At 64.2% G+C, this 16,601-nt stretch overlaps 1 protein-coding gene across 1 annotated transcript in view; it reads right to left on the bottom strand.

The window, feature by feature from the left end:
* The window catches only part of NEURL4 (neuralized E3 ubiquitin protein ligase 4), a 27,511-nt gene extending 10,910 nt beyond the window's left edge, over positions 1 to 16,601 (bottom strand). Inside the window, 16 exon segments of the mRNA XM_054052710.1 lie at positions 400 to 528; positions 1,597 to 1,766; positions 2,720 to 2,798; positions 2,899 to 2,975; positions 3,433 to 3,628; positions 4,364 to 4,526; positions 4,624 to 4,709; positions 5,860 to 6,041; positions 7,674 to 7,965; positions 8,490 to 8,562; positions 9,570 to 9,658; positions 10,530 to 10,641; positions 12,241 to 12,425; positions 13,006 to 13,077; positions 13,675 to 14,071; positions 16,366 to 16,601. Of these exon segments, the coding sequence (XP_053908685.1) occupies positions 400 to 528; positions 1,597 to 1,766; positions 2,720 to 2,798; positions 2,899 to 2,975; positions 3,433 to 3,628; positions 4,364 to 4,526; positions 4,624 to 4,709; positions 5,860 to 6,041; positions 7,674 to 7,965; positions 8,490 to 8,562; positions 9,570 to 9,658; positions 10,530 to 10,641; positions 12,241 to 12,425; positions 13,006 to 13,077; positions 13,675 to 14,071; positions 16,366 to 16,545 (2,482 nt within the window). The 5' untranslated portion in view covers positions 16,546 to 16,601.

Here is a 16,601-nt window from a genome sequence, read left to right as displayed (position 1 = left end):
CAATGTCCCCCCATGTCCCCTGTCCCCCCATTCCTGTCCCCTCATGTCCCTCATGTCCCCCCGTGTCCCCTGTGCCCCCCATGTCCCCTCATACCCCCCATGCCCCCCACGATGTCCCTTATCCCCTCCCTGTCCCCTGATGTCCCACAATGTCCCCCCTCATCCCCTGTTCCCCCCGTGTCCCCTCATGTCCCTCAATGTCCCCCCACATCCCGTCCCCCACAATGTCCCCTGTCCCCTCCCTGTCCTCCCATGCCCTTCAATGTCCCCACGTTTCCCCTGTCCCCTCCCTGTCCCCTCATGTCCCCCACTGTCCCCTCCAATGTCCCCCGTCCCCCCTGGTGTCCGTTGTCCCCCCCAATGTCCCCCCCTGTCCCCCCCCGTCCCCCCGGTCCCTACCGGGCGAGGGGGGGTCGCAGGCCTTCTCGGTGGCACCGGTGGGGACGAGGCTGTTGTCGGTGGGGACGGTGGCACCGGTGAGGGACACCTGAACACACTGACCATAGAGATCGACCACGGCGTAGACCTCTGGGGACAGGGACAGCAGAGAGGGGACATCAGAGAGGGGACAGGGGACATCAGAGAGGGGACAGGGACAGCAGAGAGGGGACGGGGACATCAGAGAGGGGACATCAGAGAGGGGACAGGGACAGCAGAGAGGGGACAGGGGACGTCAGAGAGGGGACAGGGGACAGCAGAGAGGGGACAGGGACAGCAGAGAGGGGACAGGGACATCAGAGAGGGGACAGGGACAGCAGAGAGGGGACAGGGACACCTCTGGGGATGGGGGACATCAGAGAGGGGACAGGGACAGCAGAGAGGGGACAGGGGACACCAGAGAGGGGACAGGGGACATCAGAGAGGGGACAGGGACAGCAGAGAGGGGACAGGGGACACCAGAGAGGGGACAGGGACAGCAGAGAGGGGACAGGGACACCTCTGGGGATGGGGGACAGCAGAGAGGGGACACGGGAGAGGCGCCCCGGGGCAGTGGCACTGTCTCAGTGTCCCCTCCATGTCCCCACGTCCCCGTCCCCGCTGTCACCCCGTCTCGCTGTCCCCAAACCCATCTGTGTCCCCCCACGTCCCTGTGTCCCCTCATGTCCCCCCGTGTCCCCCATCCCCCCGTGTCCCCCACATCCCCATATCCCCCCAGGTCCCTCTGTGTCCCCCATGTCCCATCTCCCCACAACCCCCATCTCCCCCCATATTGCCCATATCCCCCATGTCCCCTCCTATTTCCCCCCATTTCCCCCTCATATCCCCCTATGTCCCCCATGTCCCCCGTGTCCCCCATGTCCCCCCATATCCCCTCCCATCTCTCCCCATTTCCCCCTCATATCCCCCTGTGTCCCCCGTGTCTCCCGTGTCCTCCGTGTCCCCCCATGTCCCCATATCCCCCCATGTCCCTCTGTGTCCCCCATGTCCCAACTCCTCCATGTCCCCCATGTCCCCCCATATCCCCCATATCCCCCCATGTCCCCCCATTTCCCCTCCATCTCTCCCATCTCCCCCATGTCCCATATCCCCCCGTGTGCCCTCATGTCCCCCCGTGTCCCCTGTGTCCCCCGGTGTCCCCCCCGTGTCCCCCCTCACCGTCGGGGAGGCCGGAGCAGGCCACGCCCTGGTCGCTGCCGTTGATGAAGTAGCGGAGGTCCCCGCGCGCCGTCCGCATCATTCCGATGCGCGACCCCGCGCTCAGCGCGTCCAGGTCACAGCCGTAGTTATTGCGCAGCGTGTTCCCGTCCTGCATGATGGCCGTCCCGCTGCGGGGGGACACCGTGGGGACACCGTGGGGACACCGACCCAGGGGGGACACCGACCCAGGGGGGACACCGACCCAGGGGGGACAGCGCGGGGACACCGTGCACGAGGACAGTTACTGCGCAGCGTGTTCCCGTCCTGCATGATGGCCGTCCCGCTGCGGGGGGGGACACCGGGGACACTGACCCACTGGGGACACCCCAGGGGGACCGCGTGGGGACATCAAGGGGACAGCGCGGGGACAGCGTGGGGACACCAACCCAGCGGGGACACCGTGGGGACAGCGACCCAGTGGGGACAGCGCAGGGACACTGGGGGGACAACACAGGGACACCGGGGGGACACCAACCCAGTGGGGACACCGTGGGGACAGCAGGGGGACAGCATGGGGACACCAGGGGGACACCAACCCAGCGGGGACACCGGGGGGGGGACCAACCCAGTGGGGACAGCACGGGGGGACCATGGGGACAGCGCAGGGACACAGCATGGGGACACCGGGGGGACACCAGGGGGACACCGACCCAGTGGGGACACCATGGGGACAGCAGGGGGACAGCATGGGGACACCAGGGGGACACCAGGGGGACACCGGGGGAACATCAACCCATTGGGGACAGCATGGGGACACCGTGGGGACACCAGGGGGGACACCGGGGGGACAGCGCGGGGACACCAGGGGGACACCGACCCATTGGGGACAGCATGGGGATACTGTGGGGACACCATGGGGACACCGTGGGGACACCGGGGGCACACCGTGGGGACACCATGGAGACACTGGGGAGACAGCGCGGGGACACCGGGGGGACACCAGGGGGACACCAGCCGGACAGCGTGGGGACAGCGCGAGGACAGCATGGGGACACCAGGGGGACACCGAGGGGACACCAACCCATTGGGGACACCACAGGGACACTATGGGGACAGCGCGGGGACAGCGGTGTCCCCTCACCTGAGCATCCAGGTGTCGTAGTCGATGTCCGTCATGGTGTTGGGGAACTCGAGGTCCTCGGGGCGGATGGCGGTGACACCTGCGGGGGACACAGGGGGGACACGGGAGGACCTGGGCAGCGCCTGAGGGACCCCCCGTGTCCCCCCCCTGTCCCTCGTGTCCCCCCCGTGTCCCCTCACCAGCCTCGATGGAGCCCGACCAGCGATCCACCATCTTCTGGATGACGATCTCAAAGAGTTCCCCGTCCCGCAGGGCCCTGGGGGACACCGGGGGACAGTGCGGGTGGAGGTGGCAACGGGGACACCACGCGCGGCTTCAAGGGGGGGTTCTGAGGATCTCAGTTGGGTTCTGAGGGATCTCAGTGGGGTTCTGAGGGATCTCAGGTGGGTTCTGAGGGATCTCAGGGGGGTTCTGAGGGATCTCAGTGGGGTTCTGAGGATCTCAGGTGGGTTCTGAGGGATCTCAGTTGGGTTCTGAGGGATCTCAGGGGGGGTCTGAGGGATCTCAGGGGGGTTCTGAGGATCTCAGGTGGGTTCTGAGGATCTCAGTTGGGTTCTGAGGATCTCGTTTGGGTTCTGAGGGATCTCAGGTGGGTTCTGAGGGATCTCAGGGGGGTTCTGAGGGATCTCAGTGGGGTTCTGAGGGATCTCAGGGGGGGTCTGAGGATCTCAGGGGGGTTCTGAGGCTCAAGGAGGGCTTTGGTGGCCTCTGACCGGTTGGAGATGACGATGGCGTCGTTGAACTCGGAGCGGCAGTTCTGGCGGAGGGCGGTCCTTCCGCCGTTGGTGAGGACGGCGTTGGCGCCGTGACGCCGGTGGAACCGGAGGTCGCTGCCACCACCGCTGGGGCTCTCGGGGGACCCCGGGCTGTCCCCTCCGTCCGAGCTCTCACCCACCAGCGTCGACACCTCTGGGGGGGACAATGGCACCACCATGGGGACCCCAGTGTCCCCCATGGCCCCCCATGACCCCAACCCTTCCAAACTCAACGTTCTGATGTCCCCGATGACCCCAACCCTTCCAAACCCAACGTCCTCGCGTCCCCAATGTCCCCAAACCCAACCCCAATGTCCACAGGTGCCTTCAAACCCAACGTTATGATGTCCCCGATGTCCCCCGATGTCCCCAACCCTTCCAAACCCAACGTCCTCGTGTCCCCAATGTCCCCGATGTCCCCAAACCCAACCCCAATGTCCACAGGTGCCTTCAAACCCAACGTCCTCGTGTCCCCAATGTCCCCCGATGTCCCCAACCCTTCCAAACCCAACGTCCTGATGTCCCCAATGTCCCCAAACCCAACCCCAATGTCCACAGGTGCCTTCAAACCCAACGTTCTGATGTCCCCAATGTCCCCCGATGTCCCCAACCCTTCCAAACCCAACGTCCTCGTGTCCCAAATGTCCCCAACCCTTCCAAACCCAACGTCCTGATGTCCCCAATGTCCCCAAACCCAACCCCAATGTCCACAGGTGCCTTCAAACCCAACGTTCTGATGTCCCTGATGTCCCCCAATGACCCCAACCCTTCCAAACCCAACATTCTGATGTCCCCGCTGTCCCCAATCCTTCCCAACCCAACTCGTGTCCTCGTGTCCCCGCTGTCCCCAACCCTTCCCAACCCGCTGTCCCCGCTGTCCCCGCCTCACCCCCCTCCTCCACGATGGTGGCCTGGGCCGCCTGCCCGTAGAGGTCCACCACGGCGTAGACGTTGGGAGGGACGTTCCAGGCCGCCGGCCCTTGGGCGGCTCCGTTGACGAAGAAGTGGAGGGTGCCATCGTCCCTACGGACCACCCCCACCGTGTCCCCCGCCTGCGGGGACGCGAGTCACCCGGGGAGGGGTGGGGACACCACCAAGGTTGTCCCCGACCCATCCCAACGTCCCCGAAGGCGGTCCCGGGGGTCCCACCTTGAGGCGGTCGAGGTTGTGGCCGTACTCGTCCAGGACGGTGGTGCCGTTGTGCATCACTCCATTGCCCGTCATCATCCACGTGCCTGCGGGGACCCAGCGTTGGGGACACCCGGGGACACCCCGGGTGCTTGGAGAGGCTCCAGGGGACACCCTGGGGACACCCGGGGACACCCCGGGCGCCTGGAGAGGCTCCAGGGGACACCCTGGGGACACCCGGGGACACCCCGGGGCGCTTGGAGAGGCTCCAGGGGACACCTCGGGGACACCCTGGGACACCCCGGGGCGCTTGGAGAGGCTCCAGGGGACACCTCGGGGACACCCTGGGACACCCCGGGGCGCTTGGAGAGGCTCCAGGGGACACCTCGGGGACACCCGGGGACACCCCGGGCGCCTGGAGAGGCTCCAGGGGACACCTCGGGGACACCCTGGGACACCCCGGGCGCTTGGAGAGGCTCTGGGGGACACCTTGGGGACACCCGGGGACACCCCGGGCGCTTGGAGAGGCTCCAGGGGACACCTCGGGGACACCCTGGGGCGCTTGGAGAGGCTCCAGGGGTGGTTGGGGTCACCTCAGAGTGGTTGGAGATGCTCTGGGGACACCTTGGGGACACCCCGGGGACACCTCGGGGCGGTTGGAGATGCTCTGGGGACACCTCGGGGACACCTCGGGGACACCTCGGAGTGTTGGAGATGTCATAGGTTTGCTGGGGACACCATGGGGACAATCTGGAGACGCCCTGGAAATACTGGGAACCCCCCTGAGAACCTCACGGAGATGTTGGGGACCTCCTGGAGACCGCATGGAGATATTGGGAAGCCCCTGAGAACCTCCTGGAGATGTTGGGGACCTCCACGGAGATGTGCGGAACCCCCTGGAGATCCCGGGAACCCAACGAGAACCTCATGGAGATGTTGAGGACCTCCATGGAAATGTCAGGAACCCCCTGGAGATGCCGGGAACCCAACGAGAACCTCATGGAGATGTTGAGGACCTCCATGGAGATGTGAGGAACCCCCTGGAGATGCCGGGAACCCAACGAGAACCTCATGGAGATGTTGGGGACCTCCATAGAGATGTCAGGAACCCCCTGGAGATCCCAGGAACCCAACGAGAACCTCATGGAGATGTTGGGGACCTCCATGGAGATGTGAGGAACCCCCTGGAGATGCTGGGAACCCACCGAGGGCCTCATGGACCCCCCTGGGAAGCTGGTGGAGACGTTGGGGACGCACCCGAGCGCAGGTTGGTCATGGTGGAGGGCAGCTGGAGGTAGGCGGGGTTGTGGGTGGTGACGCCGATCTCGATGGAGCCCGCCCACTTGTCCACCATCTTGTCGATGCGCACCTGGAAGAGCTCATTGTCGCGCAGGGCCCGAGCGCTCAGCACGACGCCGTGGTTGAAGTCGTCCGTCGCGCTGGGGACGAGGGGACAGCGCGTCAGGGGACACCGCGGGGACACCACGGGGACACCATGGGGACACCACGGGGACACCACAGGGACACCATGGATGGAGACACCAGGGACGAGGACATGGGGACACCACGGTTGGGTCCATCCCTTCAATGAGAAGTTCGCGGTCCCCACATCCCCCACAATGCCCTCAATGATGTCTCCACGTCCCCCACGATGACCCCAATGATGTCCCCAATGTCCCCCATGATGCCCTCAATGATGTCCCCATGTCCCCCATGACATCCCCATGACCCCCGACGCCCTCAATGATGTCCTCACGCCCCCCAATGTCCCCATGATGCCCTCAATGATGTCCCCACGTCCCCCGTGATGACCCCAATGATGTCCCCACGTCCCCCATGACGTCCCCATGACCCCTGATGCCCTCAATGATGTCCTCACGTCCCCCCGATGACCCCAATGATGTCCCCACGTCCTCATGATCCCCACGATGACCCCAATGATGTCCCCACGTCCCCCATGATTCCCACGATGCCCTCAATGATGTCTCCATGTTCCCCATGATGACCCCAATGATGTCCCCACGTCCCCCATGACGTCCCCATGACCCCTGACGCCCTCAATGACATCCTCACGTCCCCCGTGATGACCCCAACGATGTCCCCATGTCCCCCATGACATCCCCATGACCTCCAATGCCCTCAATGATGTCCTCACGTCCCCCACGATGACCCCAATGATGTCCCCATGCCCCCCATGACATCCCCATGACCCTCAATGCCCTCAATGATGTCCCCGTGTCCCCCAATGTCCCCACGATGCCCTCAATGACGTCCTCATGACCCCCACAATGACCCCAATGATGTCCCCATGTCCCCCATGACCCCTGACGCCCTCAATGATGTCCCCACGTCCCCCGTGATGACCCCAATGATGTCCCCACGTCCCCCATGATCCCCATGATGACTCCAATGATGTCCTTGTGTCCCCCATGATGTCCCCATGACCCCCAAAATGACCCAATGACGTCCTCACATCCCTTATGACGTCCCCATGACCCTCCTGATGCTCTCAATGATGTCCCCACATCCCCCACGATGACCCCAATGATGCCCTCACGTCCCCCATGACGTCCCCATGACCCCCAATGACGTCCCCACGTCCCCCACGATGACCCCAATCATGTCCCCAAGTCCCCCATGATGCCCTCAATGATGTCCCCACGTCCCCCGTGATGTCCTCATGATCCCCATGATGACCCCAATGATGTCCCCACATCCTCAATGTCCCCACAATGACCCCAATGACGTCCCCATGACCCCCAAAATGACCCCAATGATGTCCTCACATCCCCCATGACCCCCATGATGCCCTCAATGATGTCCCCACGTCCCCCATGATCTCCATGATGACCCCAATGATGCCCTCATGCCCCCGTGACATCCCCATGACCCCCAATGCCCTCAATGATGCCCTTAATGATGTCCTCGTGTCCCCCATGATGACCCCAATGATGTCCCCATGTCCCCCATGACGTCTCCATGACCCCTGACGCCCTCAATGATGTCCTCACGTCCCCCATGATGACCCCCACGTCCCCCCCGATGCCCCCCGCGCCCCCCCGGTGCCTCACTGGGGCCGCAGCGCCGTTCTGCCCTCGTTGACGATGGCGGCCTTCTGCCCGCAGTTGGGGTGGAAGAGGAGCCGAGGGCCGGGGGGGGACGTGGCCGCGGGGGCCACCCCGGGGGGCTGCGGGGACGCGGGGGGACGGCGCCCGCCCTCGGGGGACAGCGCCCGCAAGATGGCGTTGTTGCGTCGCAGGCGGTCGCTGTGGTTGTGGTTGTGGACGATGGTGACTTTGACGGCCATCCCGTAGAGGTCCACCACCCCGTAGACCACCAGCGGCGTCAGCGTGGTCGCCACCCCTGGGGACGGGGACGGACGCGTCACCGAGGGCCACCGACCGCTGCCCCGGGACCTCGGGGCTCCTCAAGGCCAGGGGACGCCAACGTTGGGGACATCTCCAAGAGGCGCTTTGGTGGCCTCCAAGGCCATGGGAGGTCACTGTGGAGGTGCCCCATGGACTGGGATGTCCCCAAGAGCCATCTTGGGTTTCTCAAGGTCAGGAGACATCAACATTGGGGACACCTCATGGAGGGGAACATCTCCAAGAGGCGCTTTGGTGGCCTTCAAGGCCATGGGAGGTCACTATGGAGGTGCCCCATGGATGGGAAGGTCCCCAAGAGCCACCTTGGGTTCCTCCAAGCCAGGGGACGTCAACGTTGGGGACACCTCATGGACATGAACACCTCCAAGATGCACCTTGGGGTCCCTCAAGGCCCCGGGATGTGGCCATGGGGCTGTCCCACAGATGGGGGACGTCCCCGAGCTCCACTTTGGGGCCCCTCCAGGTTTGGGGGGGTCTCCCCGAGTGCCCCCCGAGTCCCACCTTGGTCAACGCCGTTGATGTAGAAGTGGAGAGCGTTGTTGGGTTTGCGCGTCAGCCCAATGTGGTCACCTTCCTGGGGGAGGGGGAGACGGGGTGACAACGGGGCCCCCCCACACCCAATGGGGCTCCCCCAGATCCAATGAGCCCCCCTCAAACCCAACAGAGCCCCCCCAGATCCAACGGGTCCCCTCAGACCCAAGGGGGCTCCCCCAGATCCAATGAGCCCCCCCTAAACCCAACGGGGCCCCCCCAGACCCAACCAGGGGGTGGTTCTGGGATTCAGGGAGGAAGTTGGGGATCCCCAGGAAGGTTTGGGGGGATCCCGGGGGGGTGTGGGGGATTTTTGGGGGGTCCTGGAGGAGTTTGGGGGTTCAGGGAGGACGATAGGGGGTTCGGAGGGTTGAGGGATTCCAGAAGGGTTTTTTGGGAGCGTCTCGGGGTTCAGGGAGGAAGTTGGGGATCCCCGGGAAGGTTTGGGGGGATCCCAAGGGGGGTGTGGGGGATTTTTGGGGGGTCCTGGAGGAGTTTGGGGGTTCAGGGAGGACAATAGGGGGGTCGGAGGGTTTGGGGGGATCCTGGGGATTCCAAAGAGGTTTTTTGGGAGCGTCTCGGGGTTCAGGGAGGAAGTTGGGGATCCCCGGGAAGGTTTGGGAGGATCCCGGGGGGGGTGTGGGGGATTTTGGGGAGTCCTGTAGGAGTTTGAGGGGGACTTGGGGGTTCAGGGAGGACGATAGGGGGTTCGGAGGGTTTGGGGGGAACCTGGGGATTCCAAAGAGGTTTTTTGGGAGCGTCTCAGGGTTCAGGGAGGAAGTTGGGGATCCCCGGGAAGGTTTGGGGGGATCCCGGGGGGGTGTGGGGGATTTTGGGGGGTCCTGGATGGGTTTGAGGGGGGTTTTGGGGGTTCAGGGAGGACGATAGGGGGGTCGGAGGGTTTGGGGGGATCCTGGGGATTCCAAAGAGGTTTTTTGGGAGCGTCTCGGGGTTCAGGGAGGAAGTTGGGGACCCCCGGGAAGGTTTGGGGGGATCCCGGGGGGGGTGTGGGGGATTTTGGGGTGCCCCGGGGGGGGTTTTTTGGGGTACCTGCAGCTCATCGAGGCTGAACTCGCAGTACTCGCGCCGCGTGCCCTTCCCGTTGGTGAGGATCCCACAGCCGCTCATCATGATCGTCCCTGGGGGGGGGAAAGAGCAGAAAACTGGGGGTTCAGGGGGTACCCCAACATCCAAAGGGGAGGCTACAACCCCTCAGGGGACCCCCCAACAATTTGGGGGGGGGGGGAACTGAATTTGGGGGAGTCTTCACAACCCCTTAAGTGGAACCCAGAATTAGAAACGGAGTGGGGGTGGCATTTTGGGGGGCCCTGGTACGTTTTGGGGGGTCCCCAGCATCTCAGGGGGGGATGGAATTTTGGGGGGGGCCCTTCCCCAGTCTGTGGGGGCCCCAACGTTTTTGGGGGGGCCCTTCTTCACTCTGTGGGGCCCCAACATTTTTGGGGGGGTCCCTGGTGTTTTTGGGAGGATCTCAGGTATCTGGCGGGGGGGGGGGGGGCCCAACTTCTTAGGAGTGACCCCGACATCTAAGGGGGGACCCCAACATTTTGGGGGGGTCCTGGGTGTCTGGGGGAGCCCCAAGCATCTGGGCGGGGGGCCCCAACATTTGGGGGGACCCCAATATCTAAGGGGATCCTCAATGTTCTTAGGCGGTTCCTCAGCAGCCTGAGGTCTTCATCGGTTTTGGGGGTGGTTCTGTGTGTCCAGGGTGTCCCCAGTATTTTGGGGGGGTCCTGGGTGTCTGGGGGGGGGTCCCAAACATTGTGGGGGGGTCTCAGGTAGCTGGAGAGAACCCCGACATTAGGGCGTACCCCAATATCTATGGGGATCCTCAATGTTTTCGGGAAGATCTTCAATGTTTTCAGGGGGTTCCTGAGCACCCCGGGGGCTGTGGTGTTCTGGGGGAGTCCCCCTGGTTTTGGGGGGGTCCCTGGTGCTCTGGGGGGGTCCCCTTGGTTTTGGGGGGCCCCCCGCTGTGGTTTGGGGGCTCACCGGAGCGCAGGTTGGTCATGGTGGCGGGGTACTCGAGGCTGTTGGGGTTGTGCGCCGTCACCCCGATCTCGATCGATCCCGACCATTTGTCCACTAATTTGTCGATGCGGATCTGGGGTGGTCGGGGGGGGTCAGGGGTACCCCAAAACCCCACGGGAGCCCCCCCCAATACCTTGGGGACCTCAAAACACTCCTCCAGGAGCTCCTGATCCCCCCCAGGGACCCCAAAAGGTCATCAGGAACCCTAAAGCCTCTCTCAAGGAAGCCCTTATGTATCTCACAGCCCTCCCCCCGAACCCCAGGGGACCCCAAAATCCCATCAGGAGCCCCTGACACCCCCCCAGGAACCCCGAAACCCCATCAGGAGCCCCTGACGCCCCCCCAGGAGCCCTGAAACCCCATCAGGAACCCCTGACAACCCCCCTGAGGGACCCCGAAACCCTCTTAGCAACCCCTTATGCACCTCACAGCTCCCTCCGAGCCCCAGGGGAGCCCCCCAAAACCCCCCAAAGACCCCTGACACGCTTGGAACATCCCTTCCCGCCCCCAGTGAACCCCAAATTCCCTCCATAGGGACCCCCGACACCCCCCAGAACCCCTCCAAGACCCCCACGATGCCCTCAGGACCCCCACGATGCCCTCAGGACCCTCTCAGAAGCCTATGATCCCCCTTCACAATTCCCACGATGCCCCCCAGGACCCCCCAAAAACTTCTGTGATGCCCTCAGGACCTCCATGATGGCCCCAAGAGCTCCATAACCCCTTCATGATGCCCCCAAGACCCCCATGATGCCCCTAAGACCCCTCTAAGTTCCCGTAGAACCTTCTCAGGACCCTCGTGATGCCCCTAAGACCCCTCTAAGTTCCCGTAGAACCTTCTCAGGACCCTCGTGATGCCCCCAAGACCCCTCTAAGTTCTCCTAGAACCTTCTCAGGACCCTCATGATGCCCCCAAGACCCCTCTAAATTCCCCTAAGACCTTCTCAGGACCCTCGTGATGCCCCCAAGACCACTCTAAGTTCCCCTAGAACCTTCTCAGGACCCTCATGATGCCCCCAAGACCCCTCTAAATTCCCCTAAGACCTTCTCAGGACCCTCGTGATGCCCCCAAGACCGCTCTAAGTTCCCCTAGAACCTTCTCAGGACCCTCATGATGCCCCCAAGACCCCTCTAAATTCCCCTAAGACCTTCTCAGGACCCTCGTGATGCCCCCAAGACCCCTCTAAGTTCCTATAGAACCTTGTCAAGACCTTCGTGATGCCCCCAAGACCCCTGTAAGTTCCCCTAGAACCTTCTCAGGACCCTCATGATGCCCCCAAGACCCCTCTAAGTTCCCGTAGGACCTTCTCAGGACCCCCATGATGCCCCCAAGACCCCTCTAAGTTCCCACAGAACCTTCTCAGGACCCTCGTGATGCCCCCAAGACCCCTCTAAATTCCCGTAAGACCTTGTCAGGACCCCCATGATGCCCCCAAGACCCCTCTAAATTCCCGTAAGACCTTCTCAGGACCCCCATGATGCCCCCAAGACCCCAGTGATGCCTTTAGGATCCACAAGACACTCCCAACACCCACCAACGCCCTTCCAGGACCCCCACGATGACCCTGAAACCCCCACAATCTGCCCCAGAGCCCCTCCAGGACCCCCCGTGATGCCCTCAAGACCCCGCCCAGCTCCTTGCGAAGCCCCCAGACCCCCTCTCCCGACTCACCTCGAACATCTCGCCGTCGCGCAGGGGACGGTTAGTGAGGACGACGCCGTTGTTGAACTCGTCGAGGGGGCGGCGGCGCTCGGCCGTTTTGTGCCCGTTGCTCAGCTTGATGAGCGCTCCACACTTCTCATGGAAGAGCAGCGCCTCGTTGGACAGAGGGGTCCCACCGGACGCCCACGACGGGCCTGGGGAGAGGGCGGGGGCAAGGGTGAAGCCACGCCCCCCTCGGCTCAGGCCACGCCCCCTGGAGAGCTCACACGCCCCCCCCCCCCCAGGTACCCACATCCCTATGAGGCCTTCCCGCCTTCATTCATTAAAGTGAAGGACACTGGAAGCCACGCCCTCTTTGCTTAGCCACGCCCACTCCCAGCCATTACAGCCAATGGGCACATGCCCCTACCACATTATTGGCCACGCCCCCGTGTGGCCACGCCCCTCCAAACTCCATGTATGGATGACCACACTCTCTCAGTCTAAGCCACGCCCACTTCATAGACCACATCCCTTTTATAGTCCAAGCCACGCCCCCTCCAAGCCCCCTCCTGCCCCCCAAATCCCCCTCCCCGTGCCCAGAGCCCCCTCCCTGCCCCCCAAATCCCCCTCCCCATGCCCCAGCCCCCTCCTGTCCCCCAAATCCCCCTCCCCGTGCCCCAGCCCCCTCCCTGCCCCCCAAATCCTCCCTCCCTGCCCCCCAAATCCCCCTCCCCGTGCTTCAAGCCCCCTCCCAAGCCACGCCCCCCGCCTCTTGGCCACGCCCCCACTCACCCTCGGGGGGTTCAAGGCTCTCTGGGAACTTGTCAGGGCGGGGCTGGGGGGGCGCCGGGGCGGGGGGCAGCGCTGGAGGAGGGGGGAACCACTCAGACCGGTGACCCCCAGGAACAGCCCACAGACCCCGATGTCCCTTCTCATCACTCTGAGCCCCCCCAAAGCCCCCCCCCACCGCGCCTCCAACCCCCTCCCTGCCCCACAGCCCCCTCCCCAGAACCCCAGGGGACCCCCTCCAAACCACCTGACACCCCCCCAGGGACCCCAAAATCCCATCAGGAGCCCCTGACACCCCTCCTAAACCCCCCTCCCCGTGCCCCCAACCTTCCCTCTGCCCCCCAAATCCCCCCTCCCCGTGCCCCCCCCCCGCCCCCTAAATCCCCCCCTCTGTCCCCCAAATCCCCCCTCTGCCCCTCAAATCCCCGCTCCCCACGCCCCCCGCCCCTCCTCTGCCCCCTAAATCCCCTCTTGACCCCCAAATCCCCCCCTCTGCCCCCCAAATCCCCGCTCCCCGTGCCCCCCGCCCCCCCTCTGCCCCCCAAATCCCCCTCTCTGCCCCCCAAATCCCCCCTCCCCGTGCCCCCCGCCCCCCCTCTGCCCCCTAAATCCCCCCTTGACCCCCAAATCCCCCCTCTGCCCCCCAAATCCCCCCCGCAGCTTCCCAATTACCAGGCAGGGGAGCGGGCAAGGGTGGCAGCGGGGGGGCCGGGGGGGGTCCGGCCACTTCTGGGGGTACGACGGTGACTTGGGTGCATTTTCCGTACAAATCGACGACAGCCCAGACACGAGGGGGGAGCCCAGCGGCCGCCACCCCCCAATCGCGGCCGTTCACCCAGAGGCGCAGCTCGCCGCTCGGCGTCGCCTGTACCCCGACTCGATCGCCTTCGCCTAAAGCGTCCAAATCCGGGCCAAAATCTTCCCGCAGGGACCGACCGTCGCGTAGAACGGAGCAACCGGATACCACCCAGGAACCGCCGCGGAGCCCCGTGGCGCTGCTCGGGAAATCCAGCTCGGCAGGATCCAGCGCCGTCACCCCAACTTCGATGGAGCCGCTCCAGGAGTTCACCTGCGGGCGGGAAGGGGTTAATGGGGGGAGAGAAGGGGAGATGGGGGGGCTCTGAGGGGAGAAGGGGGGGGAATGGGGTGTCAGGAAGGAGAATGGGGGGGAAAATGGCAGGAGAATGGACTCCCTGAGGGGAAAAAATGGGGATATGGGGTCCCGGGGGGGATAAGAACGGTCCCTGGGGGATAAGGGGGGTAAATGGGGTCTTGGGGAGAAGGAATGTGGGGGAAATGGGGTTCCTGGGGGGGAATGGGGGGCTCTAGGGAGGGAAATGGGAGAGAAAGGGGGTCCCGGGGGGAGAAATGGGGGGAGAAATGGGGTGTCAGGAAGGAGAATGGGGGGAAAATGGCAGAATAAGTTCTCTGAGGGGAAAAGGGTGGGGATATGGGGTCCCTGTGGAGATAAGTGGGTGCCTGGGGGGATAAGGGGGGGCTCTGAGGTGAGAATGGGGGTAAATGGGGTCTTGGGGGGAGGAATGAGGGGAAATGGGGTCCTGGGGGCAGAAATGGGGGGGGAAAGGGGGTCCCCGGGGGCAGAAATGGGGAGAGAAATGGGTTCTCTGAGGGAAAAAGGGTGGGAATATGGGGTCCTTGGGGGAATAATGGGGGGGATAATGGGGGGGCTCTGAGGTGAGAATGGGGGTAAAGGGGGTCTTGGGGGGAAGGAATGGGGGGTTCTGAGGGGAAAGGGGAGGGAAAGGGGGTCCCTGAGGGGGATAATGGGGGAGAAATGGGGTGAGAATAGGAGGAAATGGGGTGTGAGGAAGGAGAATGGCGGGAAAATGGCAGAGAATGGCGGGAAAAAGGCCGAGAATGGACCCCTTGAGGGAAAAAGGGAGGGGATATGGGGTCCCTGGGGGGATAATGGGGGGGCTCTGAGGTGAAAATGGGGGTAAAGGGGGTCTTGGGTGGGATAACGGGGAAAAAGAGTGAGAATCAGGAGAAATGGGGGGAGAAGAGGGGGGAATGGGGGGCTCTGGGTGGAGAAGGGGGGGAAATGGGGGGCTCTGGGTGGAGAAGGGGGAGAAATGGGGGGTTCTGAGGGGAGAATGGGGGGAAATGGGGGGCTCTGAGGGGAGATTGGGGGGAAATGGGGGGGAAATGGGGGGAAAGAGGATCCCTCGAGGGATAACAGAGGGAAAAGGGGGGCTCTGAGATGAGAACAGGGGGGAAATGGGGTCCTTGGGTGGGGGATAACGGCAGGAAATGGGGTTCCTCGGGGGATAATGGGGGAAATAGGGGGCTCTGAGGGGAGAATGGGGGGAAATAGGGGAGAAATGGGGGTGCACGGGATCAGAATGGGGGGATATGGGGTCCCTGGGCAGGGAGTGGGGGAGAAATAGGGTCCTCCGGTGGTTAACGGAGGGGAAATGGGGTCTCTGGGGGGGGTAATAATGGGGTGCTCTGAGGTGAGAATGGAAGAAACGGGGTCCCTGGGGGGATAACGGGGGGAAACGGGGTGAGAATGGGGGGAAACGGGATTTCACGGGGATAACGGGGAGCTCCTCCCACTCCTTCCCACTCCCTCCCAGTCTCTCCCAGTGCTCCCAGTGACACCTCTCCCCCTCCCACTCCCCTCCCACTGCTTCCCAGCGCCCCATATTCCCCTCCCAGCGCCCCATATTCCCCTCCCAGTGCTTCCCAGTCCCCCATATTCCCCTCCCAGCGCCCCATATTCCCCTCCCAGCGCCCCATATTCCCCTCCCAGTGCTTCCCAGAGCCCCACACTCCCCTCCCAGTCCCCCATATTCCCCTCCCAGCGCTTCCCAGTACCCCATATTCCCCTCCCAGTGCCCCATATTCCCCTCCCAGTGCTTCCCAGTGCCCCATATTCCCCTCCCAGAGCCCCACACTCCCCTCCCAGTGCCCCACACTCCCCCCCCAGCGCCCCACACTCCCCTCCCAGTGCTTCCCAGTGCCCCATATTCCCCTCCCAGCGCCCCATATTCCCCTCCCAGTGCTTCCCAGTGCCCCATATTCCCCTCCCAGTGACCCATATTCCCCTCCCAGTGCTTCCCAGCGCCCCACACTCCCCCCCCAGCGCCCCACACTCCCCTCCCAGCGCCCCATATTCCCCTCCCAGTGCTTCCCAGTGCCCCATATTCCCCTCCCAGTGACCCATATTCCCCTCCCAGTGCTTCCCAGCGCCCCACACTCCCCTCCCAGCGCCCCATATTCCCCTCCCCGTCCCTCCCACGGCCCCACCTCCCCGTCCCAGCGCTCCCAGCGCCCTCTCTTCCCCTCCCAGTGCCCCCCATCTCCTCCCAGTCCTCCTTCACCCCCTTCCCCTCCCAGTACCTTCCTGTCGATGCGGACGGTGAAGACGCGGCCGGGCCGGAGCGGGTCGCGGCTCAGGACGAGCCCGTGGTTGAACTCCTGCCCCGGCTGAGCCCGAGCCGCGCTCCGCCCGCCCTGCGACAGCGACACGAGCTTCCCGGTGCGGGGGTGCAGCTCCCCGGGCCCTCCCGGCGCCGCCATCGCGCTCCGCCGCCTCCCCGCCCCGCACGGCCGCGCTTTACGACGCTCTTTTTTAC

The sequence above is a fragment of the Cuculus canorus genome, chromosome 36, assembly GCF_017976375.1.
Source record: "Cuculus canorus isolate bCucCan1 chromosome 36, bCucCan1.pri, whole genome shotgun sequence".
Classification (NCBI taxonomy): domain Eukaryota; kingdom Metazoa; phylum Chordata; class Aves; order Cuculiformes; family Cuculidae; genus Cuculus; species Cuculus canorus.
The sequence above is the reverse complement of the archived record's forward strand: the minus strand, read 5'-3'. Positions and strand labels throughout refer to the sequence as shown.